At 42.7% G+C, this 22,316-nt stretch overlaps 1 protein-coding gene across 2 annotated transcripts in view; it reads left to right on the top strand.

The window, feature by feature from the left end:
* Positions 1-91: 91 nt before the first annotated feature.
* itga2.2 (integrin, alpha 2 (CD49B, alpha 2 subunit of VLA-2 receptor), tandem duplicate 2) overlaps positions 92-22,316 on the top strand; it is a 158,335-nt gene continuing 136,110 nt past the window's right edge. Inside the window, exon 1 of one of the 2 annotated variants that reach the window (XM_063042908.1) lies at positions 92-527. In XM_063042908.1, the coding sequence (XP_062898978.1) occupies positions 479-527 (49 nt within the window). In that variant the 5' untranslated portion in view covers positions 92-478. The remainder of the gene's footprint in view (positions 528-22,316) is intronic. The other variant, XM_063042907.1, reaches the window with a different exon arrangement.

Consider the following 22,316-nt stretch of genomic DNA (forward strand, 5'->3'; position numbering starts at 1 on the left):
AAAGCTGCCCACATTCCTTACCCTGTTTGCCAACTCGTACCCCATCAGTTCCCACGACTGCTTCATTAGCCACCTCAGAATACACAACTGCAGAACGGAAGCAAGTCGTGCTGAGTCATTAACAAAGGACAAATAGGTTATATTTGTGCTAGGAGACAGTGTTACAGTCTGGACAGAGTTAATAAATTCCAGTAGGAGGAGTTAGTTAACAGTCGGGAGTTCAGTCATTTAATGGATAGAAGAATGTGTATAGTGTCTCAATTCTTCTTGGAAGGTGCGGCTCTGACTCAGAAAGTAGATACATGGTAAAGTAATAAGCATTGACATTCAGGACTGTATCTGATTGAGGTGAACAGGCAGCGAGAGTGTCAGTATAGCTGCAAACAGCAGCCAGAAAGTGTACAAGTACAGTAATCATTTCAGATCTTTGGTGCCGAAAGTTGAAAGAATTTGAAGTTGACTGAGTTCACGGCCAGCAATGGATCTCAACACACGAGAAATTGTTTGTTTCTTAGTCCTTGTGCAAGGTAGGAATATTATAAGGTTAATAAAGTACTTCAATTTTATTCAGAGCTCTGAATTCTGAAAGTATTTGAGAAAGAATCAATCCTGTTTTAAGTATAATAATAGATTAGAGCTGTGCCTGGTATAATGTTAGCTTCAAACTTCTGCTTTTGTGTAATTTTGTTTATCTCTATGTTTAATCGTTCCACATTTTTAAATTGTTTGCATGCATCTGTAATGCGCTGAGCCAGTTTCATTGTCTGCTCTCCTACTCCAGCAGTATTGACAAAAGCAAGTAGCCTTTCTCTTCCAAAAAGCAACCCTTGTTTGTGTTTTAATGCATCTTTAACTGAGTTCAAGTGAACTTTAGACGCTGGACGCTAGTTAGACGCTACCGTGCAGGTATCCCAAAAGTAAAAGATCTAGCAAAAGATTATGTTGTCTTAAAAACTGGTGGCAAAAGTCTCAGCAACGTTTAAACTGAGATTTCACTTGGAGTGAAATGGTAACAGGAGCTCTAAAATAGAAACAAGTTTTACTTAGAAACTTTCACTGATAACTTTCAAGGTCAATTTAGTACATGGATTTAAAACAAAGGTTGTAAAGCTACGCCTTCTGCTATTTCTGTAAAGTTTTTTTTTGCTTTGAGCTTTGAACATCGAATTATATATTGTTTTAAATGCTCTAAACAATATGTGCACCACTTGTTTAAAGTCATATTCTGCAACCTAATCCTGCACATTGGCCAATGAGCAATCCTTTTACATCTGTTAATTGAACCTGAATTAATAGGAGGCACCCAGTATAGGCAGAGCCGCTGGTTTATAGCCTGAAGTCATGTTTGTTCATGTTTCACAAAGGCGTGTTACTAGACGTTTCAGTCAATTGTTTACCCTCAGGCTGCATGTTGTTTGCAATATTTGTTACGAAGTTGAGTTTATGGGGAGTGCCGTAGTTAAGTTACTAGATAATCCGTTTGTTTAAACTAATGATTAAGTGAATGTGATTTTGAGCCTAACAAAGTCAGTTTGAGAATTTCAGTTCAGTTTATAGAACTTGAAGGTTAAAAGTTACAGAAGAACTAGTAAGTATTACCGCAAGTAATGTGGATTGCAATGTAAGTCCTCCCTGTTAACTGATGTCCCCAAGAGAAGAAAACTTAGCTTTCAATTCCATATCAATCAACCTTTGCTTTAGGAAGATGCACACTGCCTCCTTGTCTAAAAGCGCTTTCAGGATGCCTTCAACTGAGTCATGGAATCTGAACAGATTGAAGGTATTTATAAATGGGAGATATAAATCTTGATGGAATTGCCCACAGGTAAATTATGTTCACATTCTGAGATTATGAGGAGGCATACGAGGAGTGGGATCAGCTCACTGGTGTCACAACAACACCTTACACTCAACCTCAGTAAGACCAAGGAATTGATTGTAGACTTGAGGAAGGGGTAGTCGGGGGAACACGCAGTAGGTCTCATCGAGGGGTCAGCAGTGGAAAGGGTGAGCAGCTTCAAGTTCCTGGGTGTCAACATCTCTGAAGGTCTATCCTGGGCCCAACATACTGATGCAATTATGAAGAAGGCATGCCAGCAGTTATATTTCATTACGAGTTTGAAGAGATGTGGTTGATCACTAGCAAATTTCTACAATGTACTGTGGAGAGCATTCTGACTGACCTGGTATGGAGGCTTCAATGCTCAGGATCGGAAAAAGCAAGAGAGGGTTGTAATCTCAGCCAGTCCATGATGGTCAATACCTCCCCACCATCGAGGACATCTTTGACAGGCAATGTCTCAAAAAGGTGACATTCATCATTAAGGACTCCCACCATCCAGGGCATACCATCTTCTCATTACTATTATCAGAGATGAGTTACAGAAGCCTGAAGACACACGCTCAATGTTTTAGAAATGGCTTCTTCCTCTCAACCATCAGATTTCTGAATGTGCCATGACCCACAAACACGGACAGTTTTACGGACATACCTAGGGATCTGTGGTGCTCAGAAAGATGAAGCCCCTTCCCAGTGTCCATAAATAACAGTGACAGCTGTCACTCCTCACTAGACTACACATGAAGTCTAGCAGCAGGCTGGGATTCTGAGATTTTTACAACTAGGATTAGAATCCCCACAATTTACAAAGGGGGTCCCAATCAGGAGATTGCAGAAGTGCATAACTTTATTCATTTATTTAACCCCTTTATTAATGAGATGCTACATCATTATGCTATCTGTACATCATATTCTGTCCCAATCTAACCTTCCCTCTAACAGTCTCCATATTCCTACAGTTTATCCTCTCCGAAGCCCCAATGAAATTCTGGTCTCCTTTGAACTGAATTGTTGAGTTTAGGGTGGTAGCTCTCCATCAGGTATTCCAGACCACAGCCAGCTCCTAAGTGAGTGAACTCTGGCCTGCAGACGTTAAAAAATTTCCCTGCCCTTTTCTTAAGCAGCCTTCAGCTACCTCTTTAGGAGTTGCAGGTGACGCCCCTCAAGCCCTGGCTGGGTGGAGTTTGATCTGCACACAAATTTCAATCAGGATCCCGCAACCAGGTTCTCACCCTGATTTACTTGTGCAAACAGGGACTCTCTAGCCATGGATAAGGAGCTCAATTCTATTAGGGATCTGGTCAATTATCACATTGATTGGGCCAGATAGATTATCACCAGTAATTTAGAGAATCAGAGACTTCTAATCAAAATTGAGGTTATTGGCATATACACTGTATATGTAAGACAGTGCTAGTAACATTATAACATAAACAAGAGAAAATCTACAGATGCTGAAAATCTGAGCAACACACACAAAATGCTGGAGGAACTCAGCAGGCCAGGCAGCATCTAGGAAAAGCGTATAGTCGATGTTTCAGGCTGAAACCCTTTAGCATAGTTCTTTGTTTTGTGGATGTCTGGCAAAGGTGAATCTGAGTTGTATACTGCATATATACTTTGATAATGTACCTTGACCCTTGAATGTGTCTTAAGTAAATATGAAACATAGAAACATAGAAAATAGGTGCAGGAGTAGGCCATTCGGCCCTTCGAGCCTGCACCGCCATTTATTATGATCATGGCTGATCATCCAACTCAGAACCCCGCCCCAGCCTTCCCTCCATACCCCCTGACCCCTGTAGCCACAAGGGCCATATCTAACTCCCTCTTAAACATAGCCAATGAACTGGCCTCAACTGTTTCCTGTGGCAGAGAATTCCACAGATTCACCACTCTCTGTGTGAAGAAGTTTTTCCTAATCTCGGTCCTAAAAGGCTTCCCCTCTATCCTCAAACTGTGACCCCTCGTTCTGGACTTCCCCAACATCGGGAACAATCTTCCTGCATCTAGCCTGTCCAATCCCTTTAGGATCTTATACGTTTCAATCAGATCCCCCCTCAATCTTCTAAATTCCAACGAGTACAAGCCCAGTTCATCCAGTCTTTCTTCATATGAAAGTCCTGCCATCCCAGGAATCAATCTGGTGAACCTTCTTTGTACTCCCTCTATGGCAAAGATGTCTTTCCTCAGATTAGGGGACCAAAACTGCACACAATACTCCAGGTGTGGTCTCACCAAGGCCTTGTACAACTGCAGTAGTACCTCCCTGCTCCTGTACTCGAATCCTCTCGCTATAAATGCCAGCATACCATTCGCCTTTTTCACCGCCTGCTGTACCTGCATACCCACTTTCAATGACTGGTGTATAATGACACCCAGGTCTCGTTGCACCTCCCCTTTTCCTAATCGGCCACCATTCAGATAATAATCTGTTTTCCTATTTTTGCCACCAAAGTGGATAACTTCACATTTATCCACATTAAATTGCATCTGCCATGAGTTTGCCCACTCACCCAACCTATCCAAGTCACCCTGCATCCTCTTAGCATCCTCCTCACTGCTAACACTGCCACCCAGCTTCGTGTCATCCGCAAACTTGGAGATGCTGCATTTAATTCCCTCATCCAAGTCATTAATATATATTGTAAACAACTGGGGTCCCAGCACTGAGCCTTGCGGTACCCCACTAGTCACCGCCTGCCATTCTGAAAAGGTCCCGTTTATTCCCACTCTTTGCTTCCTGTCTGCTAACCAATTCTCCACCCACACCAATGCCTTACCCCCAATACCGTGTGCTTTAAGTTTGCACACTAATCTCCTGTGTGGGACCTTGTCAAAAGCCTTTTGAAAATCCAAATATACCACATCCACTGGTTCTCCCCTATCCACTCTACTAGTTACATCCTCAAAAAATTCTATGAGATTCGTCAGACATGATTTTCCTTTCACAAATCCATGCTGACTTTGTCCAATCATTTCACCGCTTTCCAAATGTGCTGTTATCACATCCTTGATAACTGACTCCAGCAGTTTCCCCACCACCGACATTAGGCTAACCGGTATATAATTCCCCGGTTTCTCTCTCCCTCCTTTTTTAAAAAGTGGGGTTACATTAGCCACCCTCCAATCCTCAGGAACTAGTCCAGAATCTAACGAGTTTTGAAAAATTATCACTAATGCATCCACTATTTCTTGGGCTACTTCCTTAAGCACTCTAGGATGCAGACCATCTGGCCCTGGGGATTTATCTGCCTTCAATCCCTTCAATTTACCTAACACCACTTCCCTACTAACATGTATTTCACTCAGTTCCTCCATCTCACTGGACCCTCTGTCCCTTACTATTTCTGGAAGATTATTTATGTCCTCCTTAGTGAAGACAGAACCAAAGTAATTATTCAATTAGTCTGCCATGTCCTTGCTCCCCATAATCAATTCACCTGTTTCTGTCTGCAGGGGACCTACATTTGTCTTCACCAGTCTTTTCCTTTTTACGTATCTATAAAAGCTTTTACAGTCCGTTTTTATGTTCCCCGCCAGTTTTCTCACATAATCTTTTTTCCCCTTCCTAATTAAGCCCTTTGTCCTCCTCTGCTGAACTCTGAATTTCTCCCAGTCCTCAGGTGAGCCACTTTCTCTGGCTAATTTGTATGCTACTTCTTTGGAATTGATACTATCCCTAATTTCTCTTGTCAGCCACGGGTGCACTACCTTCCTTGATTTATTCTTTTGCCAAACTGGGATGAACAATTTTTGTAGTTCATCCATGCAACCTTTAAATGCTTGCCATTGCATATCCACCGTCAATCCTTTAAGTGTCATTTGCCAGTCTATCTTAGCTAATTCACGTCTCATACCTTCAAAGTTACCCCTCTTTAAGTTCAGAACCTTTGTTTCTGAATTAACTACGTCACTCTCCATATTAATGAAGAATTCCACCATATTATGGTCACTCTTACCCAAGGGGCCTCTCACGACAAGATCGCTAATTAACCCTTCCTCAGTGTTCAAAACCCAGTCCAGAATAGCCTGCTCTCTGGTCGGTTCCTCGACATGTTGGTTCAAAAAACCATCCCGCATACATTCCAAGAAATGCATATGCATCTCACACTTCAGGCCAGGTTGACATAAAGCGACATGCTAAAATTTATTTTGTGACTATATATTCCTGGATCATAATTAAATTGACTTTATTACTTGCATCCTTCATATACATGAGTAAAAATATTTACGTTACATCTCCATCTAAATGTGCAATTTATAATAAAAAGTATGTACAACAATATATAACATAGAAATACAGTTGTGTCTACATGAATTAATCAGTCTGATGGCCTGGTGGAAGAAGCTGTCCCGGAGCCAGTTGGTCCTGGCTGTTATGCTGTGGTACCGTTTCCTAGATGGTAGCAGCTGGAACAGTTTCTAGCTGGGGTGACTCGGGTCCCCAATGATCCTTTGGGTCCCTTTCAGAATCCAGGTTATTATTTCCGGCATGAGACGTGAAATTTGTTAACTTAGCAGCAGCTATACATAATCATATACATGTACATAATACTATACATAATCTAGCAGCGAGAGAAAAATAATAATAAATAAAATAAAACAATAAATAAGTAAATCAGTTATGTGTATTGAATAGATCAAAAAAAGTGCAAAAACAGAAATACTGTATATTTTTTAAAAAAGTGAGTTGGTGTCCATTTAGGAATCGGATGGCAGAGGGGAAGAAGCTGTTCCTGAATCACTGAGTGTGTGCCTTCAGGCTTCTGTACCTCCTACCTGATGGTAACAATGAGAAAAGGACATGCCCTGGGTGCTGGAGGTCCTTAATAATGGACGCTGCCTTTCTGAGACACCGCTCCCTAACAATGACCTGAGTACTTTGTAGGCTAGTGCCCAAGATGGAGCTGACTAGATTTTCAACTTTCTGCAGTTCTTTCAGTCCTGTGCAGTCACCCCTCCATACCAGACAGTGATGCAGCCTGTCAGAACGCTCTCCACGGTGCAACTATAGAAGTTTTTGAGTGTATTTGTTGACATGCCAAATCTCTTCAAACTCCTAATAAAGTATAGCCAGTGTCTTGCTTTCTTTATAACTACATCGATATGTTGGGGCCAGGTTAGATCCTCAGATATCTTGACACCCAGGAACTTGAAGCTACTCACTCTCTACACATCTGTCTTTGTAAATGTCCTGAATAGTGGGAAATTCACATCTACAGATGCGCTGGGCCGTCCGCACCACTCTCTCTGCAGAGTCCTGCGATTGAGGAAAGTACAGTTCCCATACCAGGCAATGATGCAACCAGTCAGGATGCTCTCAATCGTGTCCCTGTAGAAAGTTCTTAGAATTTGGAGGCCCATACCAAACTTCAACTGTCTGAAGTGAAAGAGGTACTGTTGTGCCTTTTTCACCACACAGCTGGTATGTACAGACCATGTGAAAGTCTTGGTGATGTGTATGCCGAGAACTTAAAGCTGTTCACCCTCTCCACCCCAGATCTATTAATATCAATAGGGGTTAGCCTGTCTCCATTCCTCCTGTAGTTCACAATCAGCTCTTTGTTTTTGTAACATTGAGGGAGAGATTGTTTTCTTGACACCACTGTCAGGGTGATGCCTTCTTCTCTATAGGGTGCCTCGTTATTATTTGAGATTAGGCCAGTCAGTGTAGTATTGTCAGCAAATTTAATTAGCTGTTTGGAGCTGTGGGTGGCGACACAGTCATGAGCATACAGAGTAAAGGAGGGGGAGTAGGACACAGCCCTGAGGGACACCTGTGAGAGTCAGAGGGACAGAGGTGAGGGAACCAACTCTTACCACCTGCTGGCAATCTGACAGGAAGTATGTGATCTGACTATGCAATGTGTGATGTGTGTGACTGTGCTTTGAACCTTGAGCCCAGAGGAACAATGTTTCAATTAACTGTATACATATATATGATGGCTAGTTCTTCACTTGTGAAGATCAGGAGGGAAGTAGGACTTCCTGCCTGCACTGCGTAGGTTTATAGAGAGGATTGGTGTGCACGGACTGATTCCACTCTTTAGGCAGAGGGACGTTCCCCAATGGCACAGCAAGCTGCGATGACTGTGGCGACCGCAAGGCTGTAGGTTGAGTATCAGAGTTTTCCTTCTCCAGACAGACTGACTGGCAAGGCTAACGAGCCCCATCCACCTAGGTTTGGAATTGGAGTAGTCCTTCTTGGCTGCCAACCTGCCTGCCCAGTTATATTGCTGGACACTTGGTCGCACCGTGACATGGCAAACTCAGGATGAACAGGGACACCAGGTGAAGGTGTTGCTATGGGCACAGTAGTGTAGGAAAGGCCATATGCGAGTGAACTCCTACATGGCAAGCCAAACCGTTGGTCCTGCAGCGTTCAATACACCTGAAAAGGAGAGGCTATGAAAGAAGTTCCACCTTTCTTAAGTGAGCAGGACGTCCAGGCCTGTCCCCATGCATATATATAATTGAATGAAAATAAACTTGACTTTTAACTTGAACATGTATGCACAGGTGCAATGGAAAAAAAAAATTGTAGCAGCATCTCAGGCACATAGCATAAAATACACAGCATGCACGAGGAAAACATACATTATATAAGAATGGAATTAGAATGAAAACAATAACATCTATTGTAACACAAAGTGGATATTGTGTTGCTATACTGAGGTAGTGATTAGTGTTTTGCAGTTTGTTTCAAGAACCAGATGGTTGAAGGAAGTTGCTATTCTTGAACCTAGAGTCATGAAAATTCAGGCTTTTGTACCTCCTGCTTCATTTTTCTAAGTGTTTTCTTTACCTTTAATCTTCCTCTTCTTTCACAGCTGTCTTACTACTGAGATTCTCTGACTCTTCTAAGGTTCTGTACACATTCTACATCATAACATTTGTTGTTTCTGTGCACCTCCAAACAAATTGTCACATTTCTTTCCAAAAATGACAAAGCAAATACAAAATCCAGTGTCATTACTTTATTGCAGAAGACTCTGCTAGAAGTTTACAAGTATATTGAAGATGAGCACCAGCAAGGTGAAATATATGTGCATTTATAACTCTTAATGTTTATTCCACCAATCAAGGAAACAATGATTTTTTTTCTGCTGACATTCCCAAGCACCCGCATACATTGTCAACCATACAAACTTCTGTAAATGTACATACTCATTTATCAGTTTTGTATCCTGTTCCCTCTCGGTTGAGATAAAGTTTCCTTTGTCACTCTTGGCCAGCCATCATGAATGTGGATGAATGCAGCCTGTTTTACAAAAAGTGAGCAACTCTGGGGGAGGAATTCAAGCGAAAGACTTCTTACCATTTGCTATTTCTACAGCAGAGGAAAAAAAATGTTTAATCAAGAATACTGTGAATTATAGCAGTACTATAAAACAAACTCTGATTTTGTTTTTAATGTATACTATATTGCTAGAACCAAAGTTTTTAAGTCTTTTGGTCATCATTTTCTTTTCTCTGTAGACTAATCATTAAAATTTAATTATTATAGTTGTGGTACAATGACTTCATCCCTCCCGTGTTAACTGGCAGTGAACCAGACGTGTAGGAGTAAATTCTTCAAGTGTGATCTGTTTTGCTCAATGGGATTTCTGATGAAGGCATAACGTCTTTCCTCAATAGAAATCCATCTCCGTTGCCACACTTCTATGATGTCATGTCCTCACTGATAAAGCAATTAATAACATTAACCTTGAATTTGCAGTGAAATGCTCTTCTCTAATAGAGCATAAGGAAGTTTCATGAAAAATATGTAATGAGAGGGACTTAAGTTTAAAGAAGCATTTTAAGATAACTTTACATATAAATAAAGAAAAGAGACGCAAAAGACCTGCAGAGGCTGAATATGGGCAACAATCTTCTGGAGTAGCACCTGTCAGAGGAGTGGAGTTAGAACGTAGAACATACATCACAGGAACTGGCCCTTTGGCCCACAACATTGTGCCGAATCAATCAAATGGCTAACTAAACTAATCTCTTCTGCCTACACAGTGCCCGTGTACTTCCATTTTCCTTACATTAATTTGCATATCAAAGCATCTCTTAAAAGGTTCTAATGTCTCTACCACCACCCCAGGCAACGCATCCTAGGCACCTTCCATTCTCTTTTTTTTAAAAAAACTTGAACCCTCTGCATCTCTTTAAATTATGCTACCTCGCCTTAAATGCAAGTCCTCTGGTATTAGACACTTAAACCCTTTGAAAAAGACATTGTCTATCCACTCTATCCATGCTTTTTATAATAAAATCTCTATCAGATCTCCCCGCAGCTTCCATCACTCCAGAGAAAACAACTCAAGTTTGTCTAACCTCTTGTTGTAGCACATGCCCTCTAATCCAGAAAACATCCTGGTGAACCTCTCTTTCACCCCCTCCAAAGCCTTAACACACTTCTTATAATGGGTCAACCAGAACTGTACGCAATACTCAATGTGTAGCCTAACTAGAATTTTATAAAGTTGGAACATAATTTCCTGGCTTTTGAATTCATTGCCTTGACTAATATAGGCAAACATGTGATATGCCTTCTCAATCATTCCATCAACCCATGTAGCCACATTCCAGGAGCTATGATCTTGGACTCAAAGATCCCTCTGCTCATAGATAGATAGATATACCTTATTGATCCCGAGGGAAATTGGGTTTTGTTACAGCTGCACCAACTAAGAATAGAGCATAAATATAGCAATACAAAAAATACAAACAATCAAACAACAATATGCAAACTATGCCAGATGGAAATAAGTCCAGGACCAGCCTATTGGTTCATCAACACTTTTTAAGCATCTTGGTCTTAACGGTGTACTGTTTCTTTGCACTTGACCCACATGTGAAGTTCAACACTTCACACTTGCCTGAGTTAAACTCTGTCTGCCATTTCTCTGCTCATACCTGCAACTGATCTACATCCTGTTGTATTCTTTGCAGTCTTCTACATTATTCACAGCACCACCAATCTTTGGAATCATCTGCAAACTTACCAATCCACTCATCTATATTATTTGGTTATTTATATAATTCACAAACAGAGGTCCCAGTACAAATCCCTGCAAAACATCATTAATCACAGACCTGCAGCTAGAATAAGTCCCTTCAACCTTCTATAGCTAAGCCAGTTCTGAGTCCAAATGGCTAATTCGCAATCGATCCCATGCATCTTAATCTTCCGGATGAGCCTTCCATGAGGAACCTTTAAGGTGTTTGACAAGATCCCTCAAGTAAGGTTCATCCAGAAGACAACAACTACAGCTCTACCTTCAACAATCAAATTCATTACATTATCAACAAACTCCACCAAGTTAGTAAGACACGACTTGCCCCACATAAAGCCATTCTGGCTTTTCTTCGTTGGCTATGGTTTACCAAATATTCATAAATCCTATCCCTAAGAATTCCTCCAGTATCTTCCCTACCACTGATGTGAGACTCACTGGTCTGTAGTTTCCAGGATTGTTCCTTGTTCCCTTTTCAATAATAGAGCAACATGACCTATTCACCAGTCTTCCAGGACCTCACCTGCGTTGAGAGACGACACAAAGATGTTGGTCAAGGGCCCAGCAAGCACTTCTCCTTCCTCTCTTAATAACCTGTGGTATATTCAACCAGGCCCTGGAGACTAGTCCATCTTCATGCTCTTTCAATGACCCAATACTTCCTCTTTTCCTCAAAATGCTCAGCACTGATCTCCCTATCCTCCACGTCCTCCTCATTGGTAAATATTGAAGTAAGGTATTCATTAAGGATCTTGCCCACATCTTTTGCATCCAAGCAAATGTTCTCCCCTTTATCCCTTTATTTGTTGATGTTCCAGGTCCTATTGCAGGGTTTCAACCTGTAACAACAACAATTCCATTCTTCCCGCAGATGTTGCTCATTCCCATTGAGTTCCTCCAGCAGGTCGTTTATGGCTGAAAGAAAGAAGGCATGCCTTTCACTAACTGAAGATGTCTCAAAATGCTTTCCAACTAAGAACTCTAAAACTGTCATTTGCACTGTAACCGTCAGCATCTAAAATTAGGAATAGCAATTCTTTCATATGAACCACAAACGACGCTTCCAGGCCAATAACATCTTCCCCTTCACTGCCCACTATCAGAGACAAATCAAATCGTTTGCAAACTTGACACTGACCTGACCTAAACCTTAGACATTATCTCTCTCCATCACACAGACCTCTTCTTTTCACCCCATTTCCTCTAGCGCCACAGCCTTGTGCTTCTACAAAATTGTCCTGCTGCTTGTCTGTATTTTCAATCACTCCACTGCTGCTTCTCATTTCCTCAGTCGCCTAGACCCTGTCAGTGAAATCCCTTCCTAAAATGCCTCCTCATCTACACATCCCAGTCTTTAAGTTGTTACTTAAAATTTGCCTCTTCTGTTATCTCCTCATATGGCTTATTTCTGTGGCATTTCTTGGAATACTTTACTGTTAAGGGTGTTGCATAAATCTTAGTTGTGATTGTAATATAGAAATTATTTGAATGCAGTAATATGCTGCAAATATCAATGTGATGTGACCAGATAATCTGCTGTTTAATAATGCTGATGGTATTAGTTCAGGAATAAATATTGACCTGCGCACTGGATAAAGTTCCTCTTTGCCTCTTCAAATTAGTTGCTTTATGATCGTTTAAAACCCATCTAAGAGGCAGATATGACTTCAGAATAATACAAATTCAAGTTCAATTGCCATTCAACCATACATGAATACCCATGAATTCAGCCAAAACAACATCCCTCCAGGGCCAAGGTGCAAAACACTGTACCAACAGTCACACACAGCACAAGGCATGTATAAGATAGCAGTAAACATACAGTCACATAAAAAATATGATAGTCCAACATCCTGAGTGGCATGTTCTGTAGATTGATGATACATGGCTGTTGTCAGCAAGAACAAGCCTACAGCAGCCAGATCATCACACTCCAGTGCAGCCACGGATGAATGCCATCCAGCTTGTCTTCCATTGAACGAATGCCTGAGGGGCAGCCCCAGACCCAACCCAGCATGGACTCAAGCGTGCCCACCACACCTCTGCTCTCTCCCACACTGCCTACAGTGACTCTCGCCCGGGCAGCTCCAACAGGCAAGCCCGTGGCTTGAGGACCTGGTGTGCTGAGACCGTGCGGCTCCCCTGCCGCCGGCCCAATGAGCCAGTGAATCAGACTCGCGGCGGTCCTGCAACCACAAGAAAAATGTCCAGAGCAATCACTCGCTCGGTTTGTTACACCATGTACCACCTCGGCACACTGACTCCCATACCTTCCTGTGGCAGACAGCAACACGGTCCACACCAAGTCCAGCTCCTTGTCTATCAAGCAACTGGCTAATGGGGTAGAATTGCGTATTTGATGTTCAGAATATTCAGTAATGCCTTGCAATTGTAAATAAAGTCATACAGGATGAATAATTACACCTTTGGTTTGATCTGGAGTGGCCGTGCAATCATTCTCACTGCCATCTTACCGAAACTCGAAAGGGAACACTTTCCATTGTGCAGCAACCAAAGGCCAGGTTATATGCTGACATGATGAAAGATAGGTAAGAATCATAAATATGAATGCTGATTACGAAAAAATCTATATTTTTTGTAAGTTTGTGATTACCATCAGAGGATATATGATTTTTCTTTTATTATGTTGCACCTGAACCGAAACAACTTCTTGCATTTCAAAGTTTTATTAAAGCTGATGTGGCGTTCCCAGAGGGAAGGGAGCGCAGGGATATGAGCCTCCCCAATGGTTTTCAACATGTTAAAGACAGAAATACACATAAATTAGACTGTAAGACCACAAGATATAGGAGCAGAATTAGACCATTGGCCCATCGACTCGGCTCTGCCATCCGTTCCACCATGGCTGATTTATTGTCCCTCTCAGCTCTATTCTCCTGCTTTCTCCCTGTACCTTTGCCCTTACTCATCACGAACCAATCAATACAACCAATGACTTGGCCTCCACAGCCACCTGTGGTAATGAATTCCACAGATTCACTACCCTCTGGCTAAAGAAACTCCTCCTCATCTCTGTTGTCAATGGACATCATTCTACTCTGATGCTGTGCTTTCTAGTCCTAGACTCAACTATAGGAAACGTCCTCTACAAATCCACTCTATCTAGACTTAACAATACTTGATAGTTTTCAATGAAATCCCCCCTTGTTCTTCTAAACTCCAGCAAGTACAGGCCCAGAGCCATCAAGTGCTCCTCATACATTAACTCTTTCATTCCCGGGATCATTTTAGTGAACTCCTCTGGATCCTCTCCAATGTAAGCATATTCTTTCTGAGGTAAGGGGTCCAAAACTGCTCACAATACTCCAGGCCAGGGCTAACTTCTTGCACGTACTCCACCAATGCTTGGTCATGTGCACACCTTGACATGTTTAACCATGTGCTTGCATTAATATGATGCCATTTCACCAGAGGATTAGTCTGAATTTCTCTTTCGGAATAATGATCAGGTACAGTTGATCTGTACTGCAGATGCTGCGTTTTAGCCTCCAGGCATTCAGTATTAGAAGCATGTCAGTAAGCATGCGTAGATCAGTAGCTCTGGGATTCTAGCTCTGATGTGGTACATCCTATCACAACAAGAGAAAATCTGCAGTTGCTGGAAATCCAAGCATTACACACAAAATGCTGGAGCAACTCAGCAGGCCAGGCAGCATCTATGGAAAAGAGTAAACCGTCGACATTTCGGGCCAAGACCCTTCATCAGGACTGGAGAAAAAAAGATGAGAAGACAGAGTAAGGTTGTGGGTGGAGGGGAGGAAGAAATACAAGGTAGAGGTGATGGCTGAAACAAGGAGAAAGCGAGGGGTGAAGTGCAGAGCTGGATATACAGGAGGCCACACCGGGAGCACCAGATACAGTAGGTGACCCCAACAGGCTCACAGGTGAAGTGCCACCTCACCTGGAAGGACTGCTTGGGGCCCTGAATGGTAGTGAGGGAGGAGGTGTAGAGGCAGGTGTAGCATTTGTTCTGCTTGCAAGGATAAGCGCCAGGACAGAAATCAGTGGGGAGGGACAATGGGAGTTGCATAGGGAGCAATCGCTGCAGAAAGTGGGGGGAGGGAAAGATGTGCTTGGTGGTGGGATCCCATTGGAGATGGATCGTTTCCTACCCTGTGACTTGGACAGACCCAACCAATTCCCTCCACCGCCACTCTCCTCTCTCTGGCAGAACTGGTCCTCACTCTCAATAATTTCTCTGACTCCTCCCACTTCCTTCAAACAGAAGGTGTAGCCGTGAGCACTCACATGGGTCCCAGCCTTTTTGTCGGGTTCATGGAACAGTCTATGTTCCAAGCCTACACTGATGTCCGCCCCCATTTTTCCTAGGCTATATCCTGCCCTCAAATTTACCTGGTGCATTTCCAACACCACCCCCCGCCCCCCAACTTTCTGCTTTGTGCGGAAATCACTCCCTACATGACTCCCTTGTCCCTTCATCCCTCCCCACTGGTTTCCCTTCTGGCACTTATCCTTGCAAGCAGAACAAGTGCTACACCTGCCGCTACATCACCTCCCTCACTACCATTCAGGGCCTCAAACAGTCTTTCCAGGTGAGGTGACACTTCACCTAAGAGTCTGTTGGGTCATCTTCTGTATGCGGTGCTCCCAGTGTGGCCTGCTGTATATCGGTGAGAGCCGACGTAGATTGAGAGACCACTTTGCCGAGCACCTACGCTCCGTCAGCCAGAAAAAACGGGATCTCCAGTGGCCACCCATTTTAATTCTACTTCCCATTCTGACACGCAGGCCATGGCCCTCTCTACTTCCTTGATGAGGCCACGCTCAGGTTGGAGGGGCAACACATTATTTTCTGTCTGAGTAGCCTCCAACCTGATGGCGGGAGCATTGGTTTCTCAAACTTCCAGTCATGAGACCTTCGCTTGACCATTCCCATTCACATTTCCCCCTCACCTTATCTCCTTACCTGCCTGCCATCTCCCTCTGGTGCTGCTTCCCCTTTCCTTTCTTCCATGGCCTTCTATCCTCTTCTCTCTGATTTCCCCTTCTGCAGCCCTGTATCTCTTTCACCAATCAACTTCCCTTCCCCCCCCCCGCACTTCTTACTCTGACCTCATCTTTTTTGCCAGTCCTAATGAAGGGTCTTGGTCTGAAATGTTGACTATTCACTCTTTTCCATAGATGCTGCCTAGCCTGCTGATTTCCTCCAGCATTTTCCGTGTGGTAAATCCCAGCTTGGCATGTCATGAAATTGAGGGATATCATCGAATACATGAGAATGAAATTCCCAAAGGTCCACATGAACATTTATTCTGCCTTGCCTACAGATAGCTTCACAGCCACAATTTTCAACAAACTTTTGCTGTGCTCTGAAATGGTCCTTTTTTTTAAAAAAAAATTTCCACTCAGTGACAAAGCAATTGCTGTAAAAGAAAAGTTATTAGACTGACCCATAATTTTTGTTAATGAAGAAAAGTGCAAAAGATGGCCATCAGATTATTTATTTTTAGAAGCATTTTCTCCACCTCAAAGGAGAAATTAGCTCAAGTGTTTCCAGTGAATTTCCTAAATGACGTTAGAGGAAAAGGATTAACATTTCACGTCAATGACCATTTATAAAGTGACATTAGCCATAGAAGACATTAGGCTGATTAAAAACTTCCAGCAATTTCTATCTCTGACAATTTTCAGTACAGTATCTTTGTAGAGGAAGACCATTTCAACATTATAGCTATTATTTATTCAATAATATAACTAGAGAAAGTCTGTATTACCATTAATTAATTGAAATGTTATATTTGTTTGCATGATAAATCATCTATTTTCAAATGTGCCTCTGTAGCTTTTCTCCATAGGCACGATTAATGACTAGCAGAGAATACTTGTTGCCACAACCTCTACCTTCTAGACAGGGACAGTAAAAGCATGAGATCACTAAATGCCGGTGATTCTTGGTGATCCAAGGTGTCAGTGTAAGGCCCACATCAAAGTTGCTGGTGAACGCAGCAGGGCAGGCAGCATCTCTAGGAAGAGGTACAGTCGATGTTTCGGGCCGAGACCCTTTGTCAGGACTAACTGAAAGAAGAGCTAGTAAGAGACTTGAAAGTGGGGGGGGGGGAGGGGGTGATCCAAAATGATAGGAGAAGACAGGAGTGGGAGGGATGGAGCCAAGAGCTGGACAGTTGATTGGCAAAAGGGATATGAGAGGATCATGGGACGGGAGGCCTAGGGAGAAAGAAAAGAGGGAGGGGGGAAAATCCCAGAGGATGGGCAAGGGGTGTAGTGGGAGGGACAGAGGGAGAAAAAGGAGAGAGAGAAAAAGAACGTGTGTATATAAATAACGGATGGGGTACGAGGGGGAGATGGGGCATTAGCGGAAGTTAGAGAAGTCAATGTTCATGCCATCAGGTTGGAGGCTACTCACAGAATATAAGGTGTTGTTCCTCCAACGGGAGTGTGACTTCATCTTTACAGTACAGGAGGCCGTGGATAGACATATCAGAATGGGAATGGGATGTAGAATTAAAATGTGTGGCCACTGAGAAATCCTGCTTTCTCTGGTGGACAGAGAGTAGGTGTTCAGCGAAATGATCTCCCAGTCTGTGCTGGGTTTCGCCAATATATAGAAGGCCACATATGGAGCACCGGACGCAGCATATCAACCCAGCCGACTCACTGGTGAAGTGTCACTCACCTGGAAGGACTGTCTGGGGCCCTGAATAGTGGTAAGGGAGGAAGTGTAAGGGCATGTGTAGCACTTGTTCCACTTGCAAGGATAAGTGCCAGGAGAGAGATCAGTGGGGAGGGATGGGGGGGGGGGAGACGAATGGACAAGGGAGTCGCGCAGGGAGCAATCCCTGCGGAAAGCAGAGGTGGGGGTGGGAAAGATGTGCTTAGTGGTGGGATCCCATTAGAGGTGGCGGAAGTTACGGAGAATAATATGTTGGACCTGGAGGCTGGTGGGGTGGTAGGTGAGGACAAGGGGAACCCTATACCTAGTGGGGTGGCAGGAGGATGGAGTGAGAGCAGATGTGCGTGAAATGGGGGAGATGCGTTTGACAGCAGAGTTGATTGTGGAGGAAGGGAAGCCCCTTTCTTTAAAAAAGGAGGACATCTTCCTCGTCCTGGAATGGAAAGCCTCATCCTGAGAGCAGATGCGGTGGAGATGGAGGAATTGCGAGAAGCGGGTGGCATTTTTGCAAGAGACAGGGTGGGAAGAGGAATAGTCCAGATAGCTGTGAGAGTCAGTAGGCTTATAGTAGACATCAGTGGATAAGCTGTCTCCAGAGATAGAGACAGAAAGATCAAGAAAGGGGAGGGAGGTGTCAGAAATGGACCAGGTAAACTTGAGGGCAGGGTGAAAGTTGGAGGCAAAGTTAATAAAGTCAACGAACTCAGCATGCGTGCAGGAAGCAGCGCCAATGCAGTCATCGATGTAGCGAAGGAAAAGTGGGGGAAGATACCAGAATAGGTTTGGAACATAGATTGTTCCACAAAGCCAACAAAAAGGCAGGCATAGCTAGGACCCGTACTGGTGCCCATAGCTACACCTTTAGTTTGGAGGAAATGGGAGGAGCCAAAGGAGAAATTATTAAGGGTAAGGACTAATTCCGCTAGACAGAGCAGAGTGGTGGTAGACGGGAACTGGTTAGGTCTGGAATCCAAAAAGAAGTGGAGAGCTTTGAGACCTTCCTGGTGGGGGATGGAAGTATATAGGTACTGGACATCCATGGTGAAAATAAAGCGATGGTGAAAATAATGCAAGACCCATTACTTTTCGTCAGCTACATGAAAGATTTAGATAAGAATGTACAAAACATCACTAGTAAGTTTGCAGAATGACAATAAAATAGGTGATGTCATTGACCATTTAAATGGTGATCAGGATGTACAGAGTGATTTTGATCAGCTGGATAAATGAGCCAAGGAATGACAGTGGGGTTTAATTTGGTTAAATATGAAGTGTTTCTTTTGGAGATGACAAATGAGGGTGGGATTTTCACAATGAATGGTAATGTTGTGGAACAGAGGCAATTGGAAGTATAAGTATGTGGTTCCCAGAAAGCGCTGAAGTTGATGGTGTTGGCGATATACAGTGAACTTTTGCAGGCTGTTCACAAAGCTACTTGCATGTTCAAGGACCCCCCCGACCACCCAGGCCTCATCTTGCTGCTGCCATCAAGAAGGAGATACAACAACCTTAGGTCCCACACCACAAGATACAGATTTTACTACTCTTAGCCAGAGTGGATAACTTCACTCACCTGAAATCTAAACTGATTTCTACAACTCATATTCTCAGTATTATTTATTTTTTTATTTGCAGAGTTTGTCTTTTGCACTTCAGTTGTTTGTCAGTCATTGTGTGTGCTCTTTTTGTGAATTTTATTATATTTCTCTGACCTACTCTGAACGCCTACAAGAAAATTAATCTAAAGGTGACATATACGTACTTTGATAATTCACTTTGAAATTTGAATTTGAAGTGTCTTCACTGATATACAGGATGATGAAGAAGGCTTTTGGCACACTGGCTTTCATTAGACAGCATGTTGTGTTGGAGTTGTACGAAACATTAGTGAGGCCATGTTTGAAATATTCTGTTAGTTTTGGTCACCTGCTGTAGGAAAGATACTGATGAGTTTTACTAGGATGTTGCTAGGACTCAAGGGACTGTGCAGTTTGGTACTTTTTTTCAGTTCAGCAGAGGAGAATGAGGAATGATATTTTAAAGGTGTATGACATTATGAGGGGCATAGATAGGACCAATATGCAAAGTCCTTTTCTCAGAGTTGGGGAATCAAGAACTAGGGCCATAGGGTTAAGGTGAGAGAGAAGCAATTAGTAGGAACCTGAGAAGCACTCTGAGGATGGTCAGTATATGAAATGAGCTGCCACTGAAAGTGGTACATGAACAACACTTAAAATGTATTGAACAGATACATGCAGAGGAAAGTTTTGGGGATATCGGTCAAATGCAGGTAAATGTTGACCAACGTAAATGGGAATCTTTGTTGGCATTGACCATTTGGCCAAAGGGCCTGTTTTCATTTTGTTTGACTATATGACCACCATCTAGAAGTTGCCCTCCAAACCAAACAGGAATATAATACTGTTCATTTACCATCACTGAGTCAAAATCTTGCATCTCCCTCCCTAATAGCTTTGTGAGTCAGGCCACATCTCAATGAGTTCAGCAGTTCAAGAAGGCAGATCTCCACCCCTTATCAAGACCAGTAGGGATTAAGTGTTGGTTCTGATAATCATTCAAATGTTAATTTAAAAAAAAACAATTTCCTCTTCTCCAACCCTTGATCTTTGCCACTCACCTGGCTTCACTTACCATTTCCAGCTAGCCTCTTTCCCCTCCCCCCACCTTTTAATTCGGGCATCTCCCCTCCCCTCTTGGCCCAAAATGCCTCCCCCTCCCTCCCCCCTCTCCCTCCAGCATCTGCAGGTTTCTTGTGTTTGTAATTTACCACCCCTAGGTTTTATTAAATTCAACTCAAAAAGCACACTTTTGTCTTATTGCAACACCTAAGGTATTCACATTTAGCTTAAGGTACTGTGATAAGATACAATTAGCTTCATTTGTCACATTTACATCAACACATAGAGTGAAATGTATTGTTTGCATCAATGACCGCACAGGCCTGAAGATGTGCTGGGGGCAGCTTACAAATATCACCATGCTTTCAACGCCAACATAGCGTTCCCACAAAAATTATGAACCCTAACCCACGTGCCTTTGGAATGTAGGAGGAAACCGGAGCACCCAGAGGAAACTCATGCAATCACAGGGAGAATGTAAAACTCCTTACATACAGGAGCGGAGTTGAACCAGGTCTCGGATACTGTAATAGTGTTATGCTAACCGCTACACTACCATATACTCATAAAAATAAATATACTAATTCAATTTTTATTAAACTAACTGAACAAATTTTGTAATATTTAACTAAAAATATAATATAACCTTTTAGTCAATGAATGACACCTTTGCCTTTCAGTCAAAACTTTGAGTTCACTTTCTCACTCTGTTCAAAGTTGACACTTTGGTAGAGCACTGAAGAAATACTGAATGGCCCATGAACATCACTTTACAATTCTTCTTTTACGCTATTTATTTATTCAAAGCCCAAAATCAATGATCCAACTTCCTCGGCCTCATCTCTCCAATCTAATTCCTCCAACAAGCCTTGACTTCCCAATCAATCTCCCCCAGATCCCTCTGGTCCTAATCATCCAATTATCCCCTTCTTGGGATTCAGCTCCTCCACTCAGGAGTCAGATCAGGAAGTTGGCAGTGAAGCACTGACTGGGCTCTTAAGTTGGGTAGTATTCCAAACCCTGGTCCTTGAGCAACAGTCCTGTCTCTGCTGCGTACATCCATGGCTATTCCTACTCCTGGATTTACCCTGAGACGTCTATTCTGCGCTTCATAGTGTGCAGCACATGGAGAGAAGTGTGTACATGCCATTCAACAGCTTTGTTCCTCAGTGTCACTGAATTTTTATGCATCTGATCTATGAACAAAAGAACTTTTAATGTGCCACATAATTACTGTTTTATAATCCCCTTCCACTACAAACAAATTTCTAGGTCAAAGTCTTTCGGGGTGGAGAGAGGATATGAAATGTGTTTTTGTTATATCTCTGTTTGAAATAACAATGGGATGCCTGCTTGTGGTGTCAGACTTGAAAATCAAGAAATATATCTCTTTCTGTTTTGGAAGGTTACTATATCTGTCTCATATTTCTATTGATGCACCTTTCCCATATAGAACTTTAATAATATACTGTACTATTGGCCTTCGTTGTAGAGCATGTCGAGACCTGGGTGCAAATCGTGTTGTTAGAGTTTAACTATAGGAGTTACAATATATTCAACTATCTTACAATGCATTGCCTCATCTCAGATGTGTTTAATGAGAAGATCATAAAGTATCTTGACTATGTACAGTCCCTTTTGCTTTAAATTGTTCAGGTACATAAGAGTTTGAAGATTAATACAAGTAAGAAAAGAATGTAAGGTATATACTACCAAGAGAATATGAACTGGTTGCATCACAGCAACAGGTTGTGGGAACATCTCAGTGATGAGGCAAGTGAAGTTGAGTGAAGTTATCCCCTTTGGTTCAAGAGCCTGATGTTTGACGAGTAATAACTGTTCCTGAATCTGGTGGTGTGAGGCCCGAGACTCTTTTGCCGCCTTCCTGATGGCAGCAGTGAGAAGAGAGCTTATGTGGATGGGGGAATCCCTGATGGTGGGTGCTGCTTTCCTGCAGCAATGCTCCATGTAGATGTGCTCAACAGTGGGAATGGCTTCACCCATGATGGACTAGGATGTTTCCATTACTTTTTGTAGGATATTCTGTTCACAAGCATTAGTGTTTCCATGCCAGGCTGTGATGCAGTCAGTCAATGTACTCTCTGTCATATATCTATAGGTTTATCAAAGTTTTAGATGTTAAGGCCAAATTT

The sequence above is a fragment of the Mobula hypostoma genome, chromosome 3, assembly GCF_963921235.1.
Source record: "Mobula hypostoma chromosome 3, sMobHyp1.1, whole genome shotgun sequence".
NCBI classification, from domain to species: domain Eukaryota; kingdom Metazoa; phylum Chordata; class Chondrichthyes; order Myliobatiformes; family Myliobatidae; genus Mobula; species Mobula hypostoma.